Source organism: Cololabis saira, chromosome 11 (assembly GCF_033807715.1).
Source record: "Cololabis saira isolate AMF1-May2022 chromosome 11, fColSai1.1, whole genome shotgun sequence".
NCBI lineage: Eukaryota > Metazoa > Chordata > Actinopteri > Beloniformes > Belonidae > Cololabis > Cololabis saira.
This window is the reverse complement of record NC_084597.1, coordinates 17383647-17403158: the sequence shown is the minus strand read 5'-3', so window position 1 is coordinate 17403158 and position 19512 is coordinate 17383647. Positions and strand designations below refer to the sequence as shown.

The window sequence follows — 19512 nt, the reverse complement described above, 5'->3', positions numbered from 1 at the left end:
TGTTTGTAATAGAGATTACAGACCGCTGCCTCGAGAAAAACGTAAAATATAAAATACATCCAAAAATAAGTTACACACATTAAAAGGACAAATAGACTCAAAACTGTTTTCATCCCACGGATGTAAGTTTTATTCAGAATATAATGCTCTAAATGCCAGGTGCAGCCGTGTTCAAGGACTTCATTTGTAGCTTTGAAATTTAGAAAAAGAAACATTTTTAGCATAAATACAGATCAGTAGCAGGAACTATTCAGTCTTGAACCAAAGAGCAACCTGCTGAGTTAAGTTGTCACATGAAATGCCTTTTATTGATAAACTCGAGCATCTTACACAAACAGATCACCTCATAATGGATGTGTAAATTCCTCCACGTATTTTATTTGGCCCTTTTTTGTGCAGGGGACCAATAAAGGGTGGAGTTTTGGTGGAGTGCAAAGCTAGAAAGTTTCTGGATCTAATCCTAGCTGGGGAGCTTCAGTTTCCTCCCAGAGTGTAAAAACCAGCCCGTTGGGCTGAATCTGTGATTAAAGACGGTGTGTGCAGTAGTAGGTCACGTGGCCCTGTGATGACAGGTGAATCCCTGCTCCGGTGCTCAGGGACCCTGAAGAAGACGTGATCAATGAAGGCTTATCTTCTCAAATCACTACCAGAACAATTTATCTTTATAGTATAAGATTGTCAATTGTGCCAGAATATCTGTTGAACCTTTGGTTTCCACTAATCACTCATAACACATATTTTTTTTGTTTTTAACCAAACTATGACATGTACATCAGTTTTCTGATGGGATTTCAGCATTAGTCTCAGAACAAACAAGGTAGAAGTATATCAAGCTTTATTGAGCATTGCACTCATTCATGTACAAGGAACATTTGATTTTCTGTACACCTCTTGTCAGTAGTGCAACTCGTGCAACGATGAGGGGAAAAAAAAAAAAAAAAAAAAAAAAAAGTCCTTCAAGTGTTTCAACTTCAACTTTCAACACTTCCTGCAGTGTGTGTATTATATAGAAAATTATATATATATTTATATATATAATTTTTTTTGTTACACCATTTAAAACAAGTTGTCTCGGAGAAGCCCAAGTCCACATCCGTCCAGAAGACGGTTCATGAAGCATTGGGCTTTATAAGGAGACCACTGAAGTTTAAATATCCAGTTCAGGAGCAGTGACAAGGTCCTTTAGTATCCTTTTCTGCTACTTCATGAATAGAAATCACACCACATCTGAAAGTAAATAACCAAATCTCTCTCTTAGTGCTCTGTAAAGGTGCCTGACTGTAGCAGTTATGTATAATGACACAAAGGCACATTTGACAAACTCCTGGCTGTTCATGTTACAATATCAGTAATAAAGTCTGAAATGAAATGAAACCCCGTAACGTTGAGAAACCTCAGACTTGCAAAGCGAAGTGAATTGGTGTGTTTAAGATGGAAGTGGATCCTACGGAACAGGATTAGGGCCAAATAATAATAATACAAAATTCAAGAGCTTCTTCATCATTGGTACATTAAGGTTTGAATTCTGACACTTTTCAGAAACCTAAAAAATAAAATTTAGGGAGGATTTTTTTCCCCTCAGAATTCAATTTCTTTTTTTCAGTGGCCCTTATCCTCTTCTGTAGGATCCTGATTTTGGTCTTTATTGTTTGATGAAGCACGAGAATGGATCAGAAAAAATTAGCAATCTTTTTTTTTTCTACTGTAACATCCACCACAATGAGATCTTCCTATATATTAACACGGGACTGTACACAAGCATTAAAAGCTTGTCTGACTTCTGAGACGTTTCATCCACTTGCAGACAAGACCCAGAGTCGTTCCTTCACACTCAGTCCTGACTGAATAGTTTGAAGGTAAGGGGGGGGTGGATAAATTAGGCCTACATGCCCTCTTAGTTAAAATCAAACTAAATCAAATTCCCTCTGAATGTCAGAGGAGAATACGTCCCACGTCAGATTTGTAGGGAGAAAAATAAGTGTCTGTACAACCACCGTCTTCCATCCAGCAGTCACCGCGGCCTGGTGTCACACCTCTGACCCCCAGGAACGATGATGCAGAGAGACGTGGGTAAATCGGATCCCCTCAGCAGGATATGAAGCCACAGGGCGGAGATGCGACTGAAACCACGACTATGTGTTGTGTGTGTGACTGAGACTCTGAGGGTGGAGCTGCTGCCTCTTCTGCTGCTCCTGCACAGCCAGCTGCTGACTCTGGTCCGACGTCGAGAGCTTGTTCATCAGCGGAGACACGCAGTTCGCAGGAATGATCAGACCTGGAAGAAAGACAAAAGTCTGTAGTCACTCATGTCTCCCGGGAGTTATAGCGATATCAGCCCATTTTATTTAATCGGTACAATAATGAAATGAAATCTAGATCTGTGGGGGTACTCAGGAGTCCTAAATTCCAGACTGAGGACTAATACTAGTACCGTATTTTCGCGACCATAAGGCGCAACTTTTTTTGTTTTAAATGTGCCGGGCGCCTTAAGAAACGGTGCGCCGTGTCTATTACCTGAATTACGGTAATGTAAGGCCGGCCACCATGAGAACTGTAAAAAGAGAAGGGGGCGGGTGAAGCCCCCGTGAGTTGCGACGTGAATGAGACATGGATGTATTAATAAAAACGGAATGAGACCATCCACTGAGCTGTTTAATGCGGAAACAGATGATGAAAACTTTTAAGGATTTGCTTGATGTGTAAAATACAACCAAACTAAGTTTTGCTCCGCTCTATTTAAATAAGCACACTTGTGTGTGCGTGTTCTGCAGCGCGTGTGTTTTGCATGTCAGAACCGAGGATGCACCTGCCGTGGGTTTGCGGGGTCCGATCGCCGCATCCCGGGGCAGATCCGGCTGAAGTGCCGGTGCTCTTACCCCGGGAGTCCCTACTACAAGTCCATGTGTGCTCCTCCGGTCCCGGCCGGTCGGAAGCGGTCACTTTCCCCGGTTAAAGCCGCGGCTGGAGCAGCGCGGTGATGCGCGCTGCTGCAGCCGACTTCCTGGTTCCCAAAGCGGGTCCGATGACCTGGTTCCCGGCCGTTTTACGAGCAGAGATTTCTGGGGTCTGTCTCAGGTCAGATCAGCTTCACCCTCCGAAATTTGCAGCCAAATCTGTCGGTTATAAACCCGGTACCGGATCCCGACATGCGCGGGTGTTTTTCGCAGCGCGACACACACTTACTGGTTTATGTGGCGCTTGCCTGGCGCAGCTGATGGACAGAAACTGTATGGGGATTTTTAAAATAAAAACTTTGCATAAGACGTTTCCAGCCGGAGTCATTATAAGGGTGAATGAAAAGAGGGGGCTGGATGAAAGGATGATGATCAAGAAGCTGAGAGAGGTCTGGAAATTCGGACTGGCGCAGCTGAATTAACGGAGCTCCTGTCGCATACAACCCGGTACCGGCTCCCCGACAGCGCGTGTGTGTGAGCGGGTCCAGCGCGGCGGTCCCGGGACCCGGGACCGCCGCGGGACCAGCGCGGGGGGGGCCGGACCGGCGCGAGGGAGCAGACGGGGAGCGGGACCCGGTCGGGATTTTTAAAAGAAAAGCGTTCCCTAAAGAGACTTTTCCAGCCAGAGTGAAATGAAAAGGGCTGGATGGATGAGGAGATGATCAGTGGCTGAGACAGGTTTATGTGCAGCAACCCGGTGGTTTTTTTAAATTCTTTAATGCAGAAACAGAATATGAACCTTTGAAGGGTTTCATTGATGTGAAAAGTGAAATAAAATATCAAACTAAGTTTTGCTTCCGCTGTATTTTTAGCGCGTGTGTGTTCTGCAGCGTGCGTGTGTGCAGCTCCGTCTCCGTAGACGGCGCCTTTTGGGTCGGTGCGCCATATGTGTGTTTTAAAACCAAAAATGACACACAAAACTGAGGGTGCGCCTTTCCACACAGTGCGCCATATGGTCGCGAAAATACGGTACTTGGTCTGCTCCTAACATCAGGAGCATGCAGGAACTACTGCGCTCTGTTAACACTGGACTAAAATGACCTTTGGACCTGCAGTAATTCTAAAATGAAACCCCCACATCAGTATTTAGTTCCACGTATTCGAGCTGGATAATCCAAGTCTGTTTTTCTGTAATTTACGTACATTGATCCCAGAAGTGATGTTGAGGTCTTGTGTTTTTTTTTTAAGCAATTATATTTTATTGAAGATTAACTTTGAATATTGAGTTTAAAGCATCTGATCAGAAATTCAGATCTCAGTGACGGCACGTCACATTTTGACAAGTGACAAAATGAGAAAATGGCGTGTCTCCAAATGTGCTCAAGTTGCCATGGTAACGGTACAGTTAACGGTAGCCGTGTCAGAGAGGCATCAAAAGGTAAAACTTTGGTGATGCAGCCACACGTGTCTTCATCTCATTGTTCTTTTACTGATCTGAGTTTCTGGTTTCACATGTCTCCGTGTGAAGCTTGATGTTGATTCAATCTTTTGCTTATTAGATAAAAATATCAACATATACTATATATGGTGGATATAGGCTCAAGACGTAATAAAATATTACACTATGTACTAGATCTGCTATAATTACACTACAAAGGAGGCAGAAAAAGGTGATTAGGAGGAGTTTATTTATTCTTTTAAAGAAAAGATTCCAGCCTCCACGTCATTGAATTATGGAGATGTGCATTCACACGGAACCTACAAGAACCTGTAGATATTTTGAAAGTTTAACCAACCAGCTTTTCCCAGCTTGTTCTGTTGGGGTTTTTTTTGTGTGTGTGTGTTGCATTTCTCTGCCAGCAGACCTGTCAGGTTAATGCGGCAAACCTAGATGTCAATCAGACTCCTACTCAGTGAGTTTCTGACTAGACAGCCTGACGAGCTGCTTTGCTGTCCGGGAAACCAGAACCTGCAGATGGTGCATAACTGAGTTGTGTTGTTGTGCCTCAAAAGCTTTAGGGAGGAATGGTTGCAATAAGTCCTCCAAGAAAGAGACCCTAGATTTATCATCTGATGTCCAAAGTGGTTAATAGGTGGAGTTGCAATCTGGGGAACAAGAAGATAACTGGAGGGGTGGCTCTGTGCATGTTCTGTCTCAACATTAATGTGAGAACTTGGATCCTTCAATTGTTCTGGACAAGTAGTACATATAGTAGAAGGAGGGAGGCCTTAAAATCTAAAAAGACAATCTACACATTTTTTAGGATCTGAAAATAACCTGGACATGCCTCAACCGTAGACAACAGCACAAGGAGATCCTTTCAGCCTACGAAGAGCATAAATATTTCTTACACAGCAATATTTCAACTCACCAACTATCCTCTGTCCGTCTTCTGTCCTGAGGCGGACAATCTGCACCTTCACGTTGGTTCCGCTGACCGGGGTAAGCACTTCCTCCAGCTCGTTCCAAACACTGAGCACTGAACCACAGAGAACGTAGTACGTCCTACACCGAAGACCGACTTCACACAGTAGACCCACTGATGCTTTCTTACAGTTCCCCCGCCTACGGACAGAAAGACAGATTAACAACTAAACCACAGAGGAGAAAAGTGTCAGCGTTGACCAATGTAAATGACGACTGATTCAATTTTTTAATGTTTATCTTCCAATCTGGCTTTCCTCCTTTGTTAATCTTGACCAGCTGCAATTTGTTTATATTTTTTTGTTGAAAGGAGCTTCACAGCTGTATTTGTCACTGGCAATCACAGCTGTTTAGAACCATTTTTATCTGCACATCATTGCAGATTTGGTGTCTAATTATGGAGGAACATGACACACAACATCCAGGCACAAAGGAAGCTGCAGATGTGGAGTGCACGCACCAGTACGCATGAGAGCATATCTTTGCTGAAGACTTGTACTGATCATTCCAGTGGAGCTTGGCATCATCTGACAGGACCTGAGAGGAGAGAGAGCGAGAGAAAAAAAAGTTAATCACCCATAACATTCAGAATTCTAACTGTGTCTTCAAGTCAAATAAGGACATGCGACCTTCTTGAACTTCTTCTTAATGTCTCCATAGGTCTCCAGTTTGACCTGCCTGCCCGTGTTTGGCCTGTGCACCAGGAACAACCTCTTTTTAGCGTTCACTTCTTTCACCAGTATTGCTGTTTTCTTGTTATTTCTCATCTGAAAACAAAACCACCACCAACATGTATGACATTACACATGACAGTACATTAGGTTCCAAACTGCTTTCACACAAGCTTTAATAGCGACTCTAAAAATGCAAAGGCTAATTTTTTTTAACTGAAAACACCAGTGCTTGGATTTCCAGGAGTTAAATATGTGAAAACCCCATCTCTAACCTGTACATAGAAGCCGTCGTCAGGTCCATTCTGGTCCGCCCACACATGCGTGGCTTCCTCCCAGGACATTCCTCTCTCCACACCGACCTGTTAAATGAGTAATGGTTAGAAGAAAAAAAACAAAACACATCAGGTGATATTTCTGTCATCCAACAAGAATTCAAGGAGTCGTTGATAAATAAGCACTTACAGTGAAGAGTTCCACATGTCCTGATGTTGTGTAGCCGGGTGTAAGGAATTTCCTGCAATCAAGCTTCTTCACCTTCTCGTCACCAGAGCCGAGGTCTGATATGAGACACACACACTATTCTTTTTAGACCATTTTGATACATGTTAAGGTGACAAGGAAAGCATCAGCATCAGGGTATGTAAATAACTGATCAATTTATCATTGTTAATGGGGGCTTGGATGCCTGAGCATTTCACAGTTCTGCCGTGTCTTTGTATGTGCATCTATTTTTGTGGGAAAATTCAATAAAAATATGTTTGAGAAAATTTTTTATCATTGTTAAAAAAAAAAAAAAAAAAAAACTGTTCAAGTTTAGCTCCAGTTTGTTTGTTTTTTTAACGTTTGATAATATCGCAGCTTCTTACCGAGGATGCCCATGTCATATCGGCCATTTTTCTTGGCTTCCTGTATCACTGCTGCCAGCGTGTCAGAAAAGTACTGGAACAAGGCGTTCTGCTGATGGACCTCCATGCCCAGAATGCGGTTCAAAAACTTCCCGATGTTGTTGTAGTCTGTTTCAGTAACAAAGTGTTTGATTTTTAAAACATTTCCACAAACATGAACATGCTTCACACGTCCAATCAAACAGAACAGATGCAGGTTCATCCACCAAATCACCTTTGTCCAGTGACAGAGCCCCCGATCTGTCCTCCACATTTATGAGCCCCACGCCAATCAAGCCTATCTGAATTTCTACAAAAGGACAATACTGTTAATATTCAGTGACATGGATAGTTGTGATGTAAACGTGACTGAATGGGAACTAAACTCCTGGGTGTGTTTGGTTAAGGATACCAGTCATACCTTTGAAGAAATCCCCTTTAAATTGAGACGGCGGAGACACTAATGGAACATCCAGCTTCACGATGGATTTCATCACAATTTCCAGAGCATTTCTGCCGTACTGCGGTAAAGTTAAAAAACGAGTGAGTCACAGCGAGAACAAACAAAGAACCAGGCGGTCTCTCAGACAAAAGCATGATGCTCATACTTTGTTGTCAAAATTGAACCTGCTGAGATCTCGCGTTTCCGTGGCTCGTCTGTCTCCATGAGTGAGAGCACCCTGTTGAAGGGTTAAAACAAATCAAGCAAGTGTGTAACCCAGAAAAAGAATAATCACAGGTAGGAACTTAAAAACATTCTTACCAGACTTTCTAGTCTTTTTGCAACAATGGAAGCAAATCTCTGCTCTCCTGCGAGTTCTGATATGAGGAAAACGTATTCAGGAGCTGTGACCTGGTTTGACCGGTGTGTTCTCCCTGCAGTACAAACACAACTTCAGCACATTTTCTGACGCAATGTTAACTACAAGAAAGAGCAACAAATCAAATCTTAATTAAACATCTTTTCCAGTTATGGATTAACTTCTAAACATGTTCGTGGTTTTTAGCGTTAGTATCCACTGACCAAACTGCTGTATGGCTCTGTCTGCGCTCCACGGCAGCTCCAGAGTCATGTGGACTCTCCGCCGCTGGTTCTTCACTCGCCGATCGGCCTGCAGGGAGATACCTGAGCTGGCGGCCTCTGAGATGATGGCTATGTTCTGTTGAACGGAGAGAAGTTTTCGTATAAAAATGGGAAATGGGCAGCTATGATTTCAGGATATGCATTTGTCAGTGCTGTCAATTGTTCTGAATGCGCTACAACCAAATGAAACCAGGCTGCAGTTTTACCTTTGTCCAACCAGCAAAAACAAGAACAACAGATTTGCAGCCTCGTGTCACGGTGACAAGTTAACGTGCACACTTCTTGCTGCCATTTCTAATATTTGAAGATATAATACAGAAAGGCTGCCAACAACCAACAGGAACATTGTGATCCTGCAAAACCCCTGATACATGGAAAGTCCCTAGTCTGAGGAATACTCATACAGAAGTCTTATCAAAGTATTTCTAAAATGCAGAAAGATGTCCAGGGTTTGATTGACATGAAAATAAACTTTTCCAGAAAACAGAGACTCAAGATGGAGTTGGAGCAATGATGGCCATAAGCGCAAAGTGATCTGTATTTTGAGCAATAATGTGAACAGTTGTATAACTGTCACAAGTTGCAAAAAAGAACATTTTGATAAATGCTTAGTGTAAAATTCAGATTCAGAGTTTGTCTAAAGTTTCCAGCTTCCAGAATAAAGTTTCTGTAGAAAACAGCTCAGATTTGAGTAAAAGGTTTGATACAGCAGAAGTACAAAGGCAGATGGAAGATCAGGTTAAAGCTGAACTGCATAAATATCCTCCACTGGTTTAACAAAAAGGTTCACTTAAACTCAATCAGTACGTTTACATGCAGCAGTTCAATCGGATTTCTGATCATATAAGACATTGTTCGGACTTTTAAACTGCATGTAAACACCTTTATCCGATCTACTTCGGACCGACCGTATTTTTGCGACCATTACGCGCATATAAACGTCTTTTTTTTTTTTTAAATGTGCCGCGCACCCAATGACGCAATGCGCCCATTGTATTATTGCAAAGGCAGATTTTTGGTTCCACGTTACATCAAGGCATAGGGTACGCGGAACCATAATTCAGGCTTAAGGCGGACGTAATTGAGGCCACCATGAGAAGTTAAAGGGGAAAGGGGGGGGCGTGAATTGCCCGTGATTGTCCGGCGGGACACCTGGGGCGGACGGGGAGACTCGGCCTCCCTACCGAGAAGGAGACGCGGCGCCGGGGGGAGCTGCGCCGCGGAGGCGGGCCCGAAGGCCGGAGGAACCGCCCGACTGAGCGTGACCCGCGGGCGGGGAGGTCGGTCTCAGCCGATCAGTTCTCCCAGTCGCAGCGCGATCAGGCTCGGATGAAACCTGACACGCTGAGTCCTGACAACTGATTAATGTAATAACTTAAATAAAGTACAATCAAACTAAGTTTTGCTGCCGCTCTATTTTTAAATATGCACACTTGTATGCTTGTGTGTTGTGCGGCGCACGTGTGTGTTGTTGTAAGGCAGCTCTCCGTGTGTGTGACGGCGCCTTTTCGGTCGGTGCGCCGTGTTAAATACAGAAATTACACACAAAACTTTGGAAAGGGTGCGCCTTTCCAAACGACGTGCCGCATGGTCGTCAAAATACGGTATATCGGACATTTAATAATCGGATAGCAACACCTAGATAATTCGTTCAGAGTCGGAATTTTAACGCCATGTATACGGAGACATCGGATATTGCAGTCTGCGCATGCTCGAGAATTTCCTTTAGGGCATTCGACCGGAAGTGAAAGGAGACGGCGCGGGTTAAATAGTTGTATAAACACAAACATGAAGATCGCGAAAGAGATGGCAGAAGCGGGCTTCATCAGGACACCGGAGCAGATCAAAATAAAGTGGAAAAATATACGGAAGGCGTACATTGGCGCCAAACAAAACAGGTCAACCGGAAGTGGCTCTTTGTTGAAATAGTTACAATGGTTACAGCGTCACAGAGTCAGCCATGCTCTGGCCATTTATCCGATCTCTGAACAGCATGTAAACTCAGACAAGTGATTTGGTCTTCTGGATGTCTTTATCTGATACGATCAGAAATCCGATTTCTTTGCTGCATGTAAACGTACTGAATAATGCTTACTTAATTGCTGCTGGGAAATTATGCAGTTTAAATTAAAAAAAAAAATCAAAAAAAAAAATCATCCAAACATCCAAACCTGACCCACGCCTTCAAAAACAAAAACTCTGCTTAATTCTTTTAGATATTTGTTTCAGTCTGAAAATGTACAGTATCAAGCAAGACATTTCCAGAACCATTAACCATGAGTCCAGAGTGAGTGTGCCTTCACCTTCTCTCCGTCCATGAACCTCTGCTTTTCTGTGAGATTGAGGATTTCCACTGGAACGTCCAGCTCAGAGCGGGACTCGTAGCTGATGGTGCCGTCATCATTACTGACCACGCGACCTTTACGACCGGTCATCTGGGGTGCAGAGAAGGAACAGAACAGTTGGGACGCATAACAAGAATAAGTCCAACCTTAAAAACAGATTTCAAAGAACTAAACTAAATACCTCGGCTACGTTTTCAGGCCCTCCCAGTTCATCTATCAGTTCATCCAGCGTGTTAGGAGGCAGATTCTCAGCCAGCTCTTCCAGTTGTTCCAGCAATTGTCTCTTCATTTTCTGCGCAAGTTCCACCGCGTCCTGACTTGTCTCACAGCTATCCTGAGTCTCTGTCTTGACTTATGAACAAAAAACAAGGCACTCATTAACCCTCAAGGAGCTAAGTTAGGACACCAACGCTGCTTTGTCATGCAGTGACATGCCCACCTGCGGCAGATGTGCTTGGTGGTTTGACTGAGGCAGTGAAAGCAGGCCTGGTGGAGCCCAGCCCGGATGCCAACAACGCACTTTGAATGGAGTCTGGATCAATGCTCTTCCTCTTTGTATTCTTCTTCTTCTTCTTTTTCTTCTCTTTGCCCCTTTTTGGTTCTTTTCTGATAAGCCATGGATCTAAGAGGAAATAAAAGCTTGCTGTGAAAACTGAATTGTCAACAAAACCCTTTCTCTCAACATTGGTACAGTCTTATTAAACTCACCATCTTCTTCATCGTTATCAGACTCGTCTCTGAAAGGATTGAAGTCGTCGTCTTCGTCTGCAGAGCTGACAGATTTGAAGCTGTCATCGCTGTCTTTCCCAGATTCTCTCTCTGACTCCTCAGATTCCTCGCTCTCCTCTGAACTCGTCCCTGACAGACCACCATGCTTACGAGGCTTCTTTTTCTGCCGCTTCTTGATGTCTGAACCTAGAGAGAACATCACAGAAGAGTACAGAAGTGATTGGGATTAAAATATCAAGAGAACATAAATAACATTAGATCCTTTTTATATCCATTACCCTTCCTTTTCTTTCCCTTCTGTTCGGCCTCTGCTGTGCTGTCACTGGGGGAGGGGGTCTTCTTTGCAGAGAGGTCGATACCCAGTAGGTTGTAAAGCTTTTGTCTGTCTGGAGCTGGAAAGTGCTTCTCTATTAGGGACTGCAGCACACCCCTGCAAGAAAAACATTGTTGCACTAAAATTTAAATTTTTTTGTTTACACAAAAATTATCTTTTGATGGCCCTTACTTTGCTGTTGACACAAAGTCATTGAGTTCTCCTCCTCCTTCCTCCAAAGCCTCCAGTGTTCTTGCTTCACCAGTGGACTGAAGACCAATCACCACACACTGCACCGGAACAGATCAATCAATGACCCACCCATACAACTGAGCATCTCTGCAGTCATTTTAATCTTTCTCTACTTCTCCCAGAGAACGTAAATTATAATTCTGACTCTGTTTAACAGGTATTTTGAACAACACAAAGTGCAATTAGATTTTATCCCTGTCACTTTTCTGAAAATTTGCTATAAATCACCTCAACACATTTCATATTTATGTTGCTTTCCAGGGATTTACTAGATGGCAACAATGATCATTTTAGTGACCAACCATTAATAACTGTTGGATGCTGGCTTCAATAGTAGGGAATTTGTACAGAATAGAATAAAATGTCACTATATGGAGTACATGGTTCAACAAAATTAGGTGATCTCCTTAGAACAGGAACATTAAAAATATCAGATATAGAGAAAATCAGATATAGAGTCATGTTGGCAGTGACACGTTTTTATACGTGTACTTTGCATTACCATAATTATGTGACAATTTGTGCACTGGGAAAAGCTCACCTTTCCATTCTGGACCTCTTCTCTGGCCAGCTGGACCACTCGGCGGACTTTGGAAGCAATGCAGAGATATTTAAAGAACCTCTGGTGAGCAGACCAGAACTGCCCCCACATGGACTTCTTCATACGCTGCTCTGCATCCATGAGATTAGCGGCCTGCTGGAACTTCTCCCGTGCACGAACCCACTACGTTAAACAAGACAATGTGTTAACAGCAAGCACTAATGCAAGAAAGGCAGATCTGAAAATGTACTTTATGTGCTTACCAGCCTCACAGACTTGTTATACATGTTGATATATTGTTGAGTCAGGGAAACCTCATCGATCTTGAAAGTCACCCCAGTAAAACTCAGTTGTCGTGCAATATACATGCCTCTCAGCTTCATGTCCATGGCTACTATCTCCATGGCACCAACGCCTCTGTTAGAGGGGAGGATAATAAAAAAGCAAATGTTTGAATGGCCTTCAGAGGAATGAATGATGAATTAATGATTTTTGCCATCCTGCATACCTGCGCTCCACAGCTTGGATAAAATTCCCAAATTCTCTGAAGGGCGTTTTGTGCCCCCATATGCCAAGCCGGTTCATGTATGCCATGTTTCGCGGTTCAGAAGCACCTAGATGATAAAGAATTTCACATTTGCCGATTCAAAAACCTCACGGTTCTGTAGGCCGCAAAACCAAACAATCTATGATGTCACATGTTCATGTCTACAAACCTGTAGCACTGGCGTATACAACCCGAGCTTTGGGGAGTTTGTTCTGCAGCTCCAACACCGCAAGCCCAGTTTTTGTTGGCTTCGAGGATCCAATAGGACACACATTTTTGGCTTTGTGACACTCATCGTAGACAATCTAAAAAACATCTGGTTAAGGAAAACAATTGCTTTAAAAAAGAAGGTAAAAAAAAAAAAAGTATTTTAAATTAATCTAATTTCACATTTTATATATTTTTCTATGTAAATAAATCTACATTTCATTAAGGATACGACTCCATCAAAGTCCTCCCCACACCAGTGAAGAAGCTGCTGGAATCTGGTCTTGTACTTCCCTCCTGATTGGCTCTCTCCGATCAAGGATGAGTAGGTGGCGAAGATCACGCCTTTTTTTACACTCCCATTGTGTTTGGAGGAGATTTTTCCATATTTGAACTGACAACATAAAAGTTTAGTAAAAATTATTTCTGAGTAAAACTTAAATCATTTTTGTCCCCTCGCAATTTCAATATTTTACCTTATTCAGTGAATGAACCTGGATATTCTTCGCTCCGATGTCCCTTAGATCCCTTTCAGCATCATACTTTAGATCATTTGAGACGCTAAACCTGAACAGAAGGTCAAAATATAAGGAGGTGGAACGTATTCAACGAACCTCATCTCCAGTGTTGCATATAGAGATTAAGGCTATTTACCAGAGTGATCTCTTTCTGCCCAGAAGATAATTCTCATATATGATCCCTGCAATAGTTCGGCCTTTCCCCACACCAGCTCCATCACCAATCAAGTACGCTGCTCGATCACCGCTAGGAAGGAATGTCTCGTGTTGCTGTGGAAATATAAGAAAAGAAATACAAAATCAAACGTGTATATACAATTTATCTGAGACCTGATTTTCAACTATGAAAACAAACGCTAGAAACTTTTTGGCATAAAAAAAAAAAGACTAAGACATAGTATTATAGTCAGACTTTAGCAGCCCAGTGGTCTTGTGGACAATCTGTTTTTAGATCAAATTTAAATACAATAAAAATTAATTTATTACAAATAAATAACTTTAGAAAGGGGACTTTAAAAGGGATCTTTGGGTAAATAGCTAATTCCTAAAACAATATGTGTATGCGTTTCTTTTACTGACGACACCAACTGCCCACCTGAGCTGCATACGTGATGGCTTCCAGCTGCAGTGCAGACAACCACCCACTATCAATGACCTCCTCTTGGATGGACAGTCTGTACCACACATCTGGGGGGTTCACGCTGGACAGAGAACTGGTCTCCACCACTGGATCAGGATGTCTCAGGCCGATCTTTACTGCAGTGACAAATTCAACAGTCAGTGGATCAATTCGAGAGGCAGGAATTCTGATTTGAAAGCCATTGATTGAAGCCAAGGCAGGGCAATATTGTCATCACACAACCACAACACTTTTCATTAGGTTTAAATAACTCAACTTATCTCAGTTCTGTAGTTACCAAGTACCGTATTTTTGCGACCATTCGGCGCGCCGTGTGGAAAGGCGCACCCTCAGTTTTGTGTGTCATTTTTGGATTTAAAACACACATACGGCGCACTGACCGAAAAGGCGCAGTCTACACACACGGAGCGCCGCCTTACAACACACACGCGCGCGCGCCGCACAACACACACACAAGCATACAAATGTGCGTATTTAAAAATAGAGCGGGAGCAAAACTTAGTTTGATTGTACTTTATTTAAGTTATTACATTAATCAAACCCATCGAAATCTTCATCCTCCGTTTCTGCATTCATCCGAGCCTGATCGCGCTGAGACCGCGAGAACTGCTGCGTGCTGCGACGGGCAGAGCCCGCAGCTCTCTGGCCGTGGTGAGCAGCTGAGTCACTTTCCGTGCCGTGCAGCCCCTCGGAAATGATGCCGGCTTTTGCAAAAGCCCGAACAACAGTCGAACCCACGACCCACACGTCAGCCCACGCATCTACAATCCTTCAAACGTAAACGACGGAGCCCCCCGCCTGAGTGGCAGTTCCTCCAGCCTTCCGACCCGCCTCTGCGGTGCAGCCCCCCTGGGAGCCGCGTCTCCTTCTCGGTAGGGAGGCCGAGTCGCCCCGTCCGCCCCAGGTTTCCCGCCACGGAGCCGCCACCGGGCAATCACGGGCAATTCACGCTCTCATGGTGGTCCCTACCACGTCCGCAAATCATGGGCAATTCACCTGCCCCTCTTCCCCCTTTTAACTTCTCATGGTGGCCTCAATTACGTCCGCCTTATGGATCCACATTAAGTCGACGCAGCTCTACGCCGTAGGCTCTGCGGTGTAACGCAGAACCATAAATCAGCCTTTACAATAATACAATGGGCGCATTGCGTCATTGGGCGCGCGGTACATTTAAAAAAATAAATAAATAAGACGTTTATATGCGCCTAATGGTCCCAAAAATACAGTAAATAAGAACAATTACTGACCATCTAAACAAGTATGACTAACCTCTTTTCCCTTTTCTCATTAAATGTAGGTGATAATAATGGATTGAGCTAATGTAATAAGAAAAAAACCCAACAAACTATTAACCTGTAAACATCACCAGCGACATTCAAACTTACGTTTCATTGGCATGTACTCTGCATAGGTCTCTGCGTGACCTAGCTCATCTTCCTCTTCCTCCTCAGGTTCCTCCTCTTCTTTCATCCCTGGTAGTTTCTGGAGACACACAGAGTTGTGTTCTTCAACAGAGCAGCACCAACTTCTGCTGCAGCAGTGAATGACATAAATAAGACAATTAGCAAATTTTATAATACTTACCATAGAATGTGAAAAGTTTTGTATTTTAAGATCATCTTTAATCCAGATTCGGGAAACATCTTTCCCCAACGCGTCTTTTTTGATTCCATTGTTAATTTCACCTGAAACACCGACAGAAAACAAAGCCCTTACTGACATGGTCAATGTCTGCTCTCTTTCTCACATTTGAACAACACTGTTTGGCACTATAATGACTGATACAACAACTGTACAACTATTGTATACAAGTTCAATTTAAATATTTGATTTAAATCTTCTGTGAGTATCCACTATGTAAAAATACTGTCATGGATGTGAGCTAAGGTTGGACACTAGTTCCCGCCACCTGCCAAATGTGGGGATCAGTCTGCTAAATGTGCCAGCCACTGTGGCAGGAACATGAAAGAAATAAACCCAGTGTTGGACAATCTGTAAAGAGGATGACGAAAAAAAATTAAATAAAAATTATTTAAAAAATTGCCTCTCTCTTTAAATAAATATAGTGTGGCAGCAGCTAAAACATGGAGGGCTGGAGAAAATCCAGGATGCCAATGAAGAAAGCAAAAGCTAAAATTGGAAAATGTTTGACAATCCCAAAAGAAGTTTTTAAGTTTTTAAAAAAATAAATAAAAATTGGTAGCAGTGATATAACCCCAGTCATCAAAGTGCCACATTCTTGTGGAGAAAACCATCCGGAGAAAAGTGGGATAGGAGCCTGAAAACAGCCCAGAATGAGATGACCACAACATGTAGAAATGCTCAAACTATGATGGTTATGAAAAGTAATGGAAGCTGTCTTTTTTTTTCGTCATAAAAAAAAGTTTTAAAAACAAAACCCATTGGGCCCCGTGCTTGAATATTAGCACAGTCGTTACATTATTTTCCACATGACCTGCCCACTTAAAAAAAAAAAGTACATTTCCCACCCTGATGTCAGTTTTATCGTCCCACTCTGAGTGAGAAAGATCACACTCAAATGTCTTACAACAATTACTACCCAATGCAGACTCTGAAAAAGTAATTAAAAACTAATTTCAAAATGTGAAATCTGTGCCTCTTCAAGACTTGGTTAAGCATAAAAGTGTACATTTGCCATATTTGGCACAGTTAAAAGGTTTACCTGGGCCTGTGGCTGTCGCAGTTGCCACAGGTGGAGCAATATCAGGTGGAGGCTTGAGCTTCATGAGCTCCATCAGGCTGTTGCCCTTTAGGCCAACAGTTCTCACATTTCCAGTCCGAAGAAGGTCTTTCAACTGAATCTGCTGAGAGAATAAAGTGTAAAATCAGTATATATAAGAAAGATCAACTCCACTTCCTGGAACATTACATTTAGTTTTTCTTTTCAAATGAAGATAGTGAACACTGAAACAGCATTCCAGAAACGTACCTGATCTTTGTTAGAAGGCACTACTGTGGACACTGAAGGAGGAACATTCGTCAATGAGGGGTTTGATGAACCTCGTAGTGCTGAATTAGCCACATGGACCACCTTGGTGACAGTTATGGTATGCTTGACTGGGTTGGTGACCGACTGTTTGGTCACAGTTGTTCCCAGCGATGGTAACTGATTTAGCTGATTTAAGACAAACGTGGTGGTTGATGGCTGAGGTTTATGCTGTGTGGAAACATTATACAATTGAGTGGAAAAGTGACACTTTCTCTTAAATAGTTAAAGAGATATCATCATCTGCAATGTACCCTGATTGTAACAATGGGGACAGCAGTAGGTGGAGCTTCAGGTCGAACGACATCCACTGACTCTGCTCCCACACCAACATCCAGAGCGCTGATGGATATAGACTGGAAGAAGGACAGAAATCAGAACTCTAACATTTATACAGCAATAAATATCTATAAAGGATCCATAAACTAATGACTATCTTACTTGTTGGGTCGTAGGGGTCTGTGCTGCATCCTGACAGTCAATATCTAGCAGCCCAATATCATTTGGGCAAATTCCACTCTCGCTTAAAGCAGCAAGAAGTAAATCCTGTCCCGGATCCATCTGTAAGACAAACAAAGATAACCTTATAAAATCAAGTATAAGGCTGACACAGTCAACTTAAAAATAAAAGACCATAACATAAGTTAAATATTTGGAGATGAAATACAGTAATCTCAGCAAGTTAGAACCTCTCAAATGTTAAGATTTGTAGGTATTTCATGACAGTAAAACTGACACCCCTAAGGTAAGGTAAGTCGGTCTTTGCTCAAATTGTTTTTAAGCAAACTGACCAACAATAAAAAAAATAAATCAGCCATAGCACAAGAACATGCATTCCAATTCAATTTTTTTGGTTTACTAAAAATAAAATGCTTGTGCCATGGTCAGACACGACAGACCCTCCCTCTCAATTCTTCCACTGACTCCAGTCTCGATTGTGCTTCCGCACGATTGGTGTTTGTACAGATGGCATCATGTTGTCACATTAGTCACCAGTTTCTTTACCTGCCATGCCATTTCAGAAAATCAACACAATGTGAACAACACAGAAAATCTGTCAAAGCTACCAACTGGCTTTTTGGGGGTTTGCAGGCCAGATACAGCCCTCTCACATCTCCCACACACTCCTATTGTATTTATTGATACCAATGAGGAACTGTCGCTTCTACACATCATGTATATGTAGCAGACATGCCATCCTCCATATACATGTGCAACATAGGGCTGGGCGATATATCGAGATTTCAATATATATCGATATATTTTCAAACCCGATATGGTACGAGACAATATCGTTTATATCGATTAAAAAAAAAATAATAATTATGATTTTGATATAGCTTATTTTGTGACAAATTGACTTGAATGTTTTATTTGAGATTTGCACAAATGTTTTGTTATTTGCACAACTGTCAACCTCAGTGGAAAAGTCTGCCTGTTACTGTCTACATTGTATTAATCGCACAGTGTATTTTAATTTAATTGTTATGCAGGAAAGGGATATTTGTTTTATTTTATTCAAGAAGCATTTTTATTCTATATAAGCAGGCAGTTTATTTTTATTTAATTTGTTTGATACATTTTGATATTGTGCAGACCTCTGTTAATAAATGTACCTGTGTGACATTTGGCACGAGGCTTTGTATTAAAACTGACTGTTTTTTTAAGGGTTTGCCTCAGAAAAAAATGAAGCTAACAGAGATGCTATGCTATAATGCTTTGGGGGAAACCCCAATTATGGCACAGAAAAAATATCGATATATATCGAGTATCGCCATTCAGCTATAAAATATCGAGATATGACTTTTGGTCCATATCGCCCAGCCTTAGTGCAACAGCACAATGCCCATCCACATCTCCTCCAATCGGACCAGACTAGGAATTGTGCCATGCTAACAACTCAAACTGAGTGAACCCATAGTGTATGGGTACACTTACTTTTACCTCCAGCACTGTGGTCTAATGCACACTTTCAATTTTGACATAAGAAATTATGTGTTTTATTTGCTTAAGTGCCACATGTTTCTTTTTTTTTAATATTTAATGAAGACCATCTTACATTTTACGGTTAATTAATGCAGAAAAACTGTTAATTCCAAAGAGTTAGTGTACTTCTGCTTGACAGTAGCGCTGTGTGCCACTGGCAAAGATCACAGATAAAGTATCATTGATACGGTATCAGTATTGATACAAAAACGTTTATGACACCCAGCCCTAGTTGTATTGTGTTCATCATGTCTTCAGATAGATATCTTATGGTTTCTTTTTTTCAGACAAAAACCCAGCCCTTTGTGTAGTTACAAGTTTGTATGAGTGCATACCAGGTTATGGAGTAGGGTCCCCTGCTGCAGTAACAAATCACAGATTGTATCTAAAAGCAAAACTCACCTATGACACAGCACAGGTCAAATTTATACAATTAAAATGACACCGGCTGGCCTCAAGGATCTGC

At 42.2% G+C, this 19512-nt stretch overlaps 1 protein-coding gene across 3 annotated transcripts in view; it reads right to left on the bottom strand.

Annotated features, from left to right (window-relative positions):
- Positions 1-102: 102 nt before the first annotated feature.
- sbno1 (strawberry notch homolog 1 (Drosophila)) overlaps positions 103-19512 on the bottom strand; it is a 22003-nt gene continuing 2593 nt past the window's right edge. The window contains exons 2-33 of one of the 3 annotated variants that reach the window (XM_061733852.1): positions 17502-17621; positions 17315-17416; positions 17004-17231; positions 16737-16878; positions 15638-15738; positions 15439-15535; positions 14009-14169; positions 13550-13683; positions 13372-13462; positions 13128-13289; positions 12858-12993; positions 12650-12755; positions 12405-12558; positions 12142-12324; positions 11541-11638; positions 11314-11465; positions 11015-11221; positions 10746-10928; positions 10488-10657; positions 10265-10396; positions 7902-8037; positions 7641-7753; positions 7486-7557; positions 7299-7398; positions 7113-7187; positions 6860-7006; positions 6456-6550; positions 6266-6352; positions 5949-6086; positions 5780-5856; positions 5267-5460; positions 103-2275 (exon numbers count right to left, since the gene is read on the bottom strand). In XM_061733852.1, the coding sequence (XP_061589836.1) occupies positions 2133-2275; positions 5267-5460; positions 5780-5856; positions 5949-6086; positions 6266-6352; positions 6456-6550; positions 6860-7006; positions 7113-7187; positions 7299-7398; positions 7486-7557; positions 7641-7753; positions 7902-8037; positions 10265-10396; positions 10488-10657; positions 10746-10928; positions 11015-11221; positions 11314-11465; positions 11541-11638; positions 12142-12324; positions 12405-12558; positions 12650-12755; positions 12858-12993; positions 13128-13289; positions 13372-13462; positions 13550-13683; positions 14009-14169; positions 15439-15535; positions 15638-15738; positions 16737-16878; positions 17004-17231; positions 17315-17416; positions 17502-17621 (4236 nt within the window). In that variant the 3' untranslated portion in view covers positions 103-2132. Of the gene's footprint in view, positions 2276-5266; positions 5461-5779; positions 5857-5948; positions 6087-6265; positions 6353-6455; positions 6551-6859; positions 7007-7112; positions 7190-7298; positions 7399-7485; positions 7558-7640; positions 7754-7901; positions 8038-10264; positions 10397-10487; positions 10658-10745; positions 10929-11014; positions 11222-11313; positions 11466-11540; positions 11639-12141; positions 12325-12404; positions 12559-12649; positions 12756-12857; positions 12994-13127; positions 13290-13371; positions 13463-13549; positions 13684-14008; positions 14170-15438; positions 15536-15637; positions 15739-16736; positions 16879-17003; positions 17232-17314; positions 17417-17501; positions 17622-19512 lie in introns of all 3 variants that reach the window. The other 2 variants (XM_061733854.1, XM_061733853.1) reach the window with 2 other exon arrangements.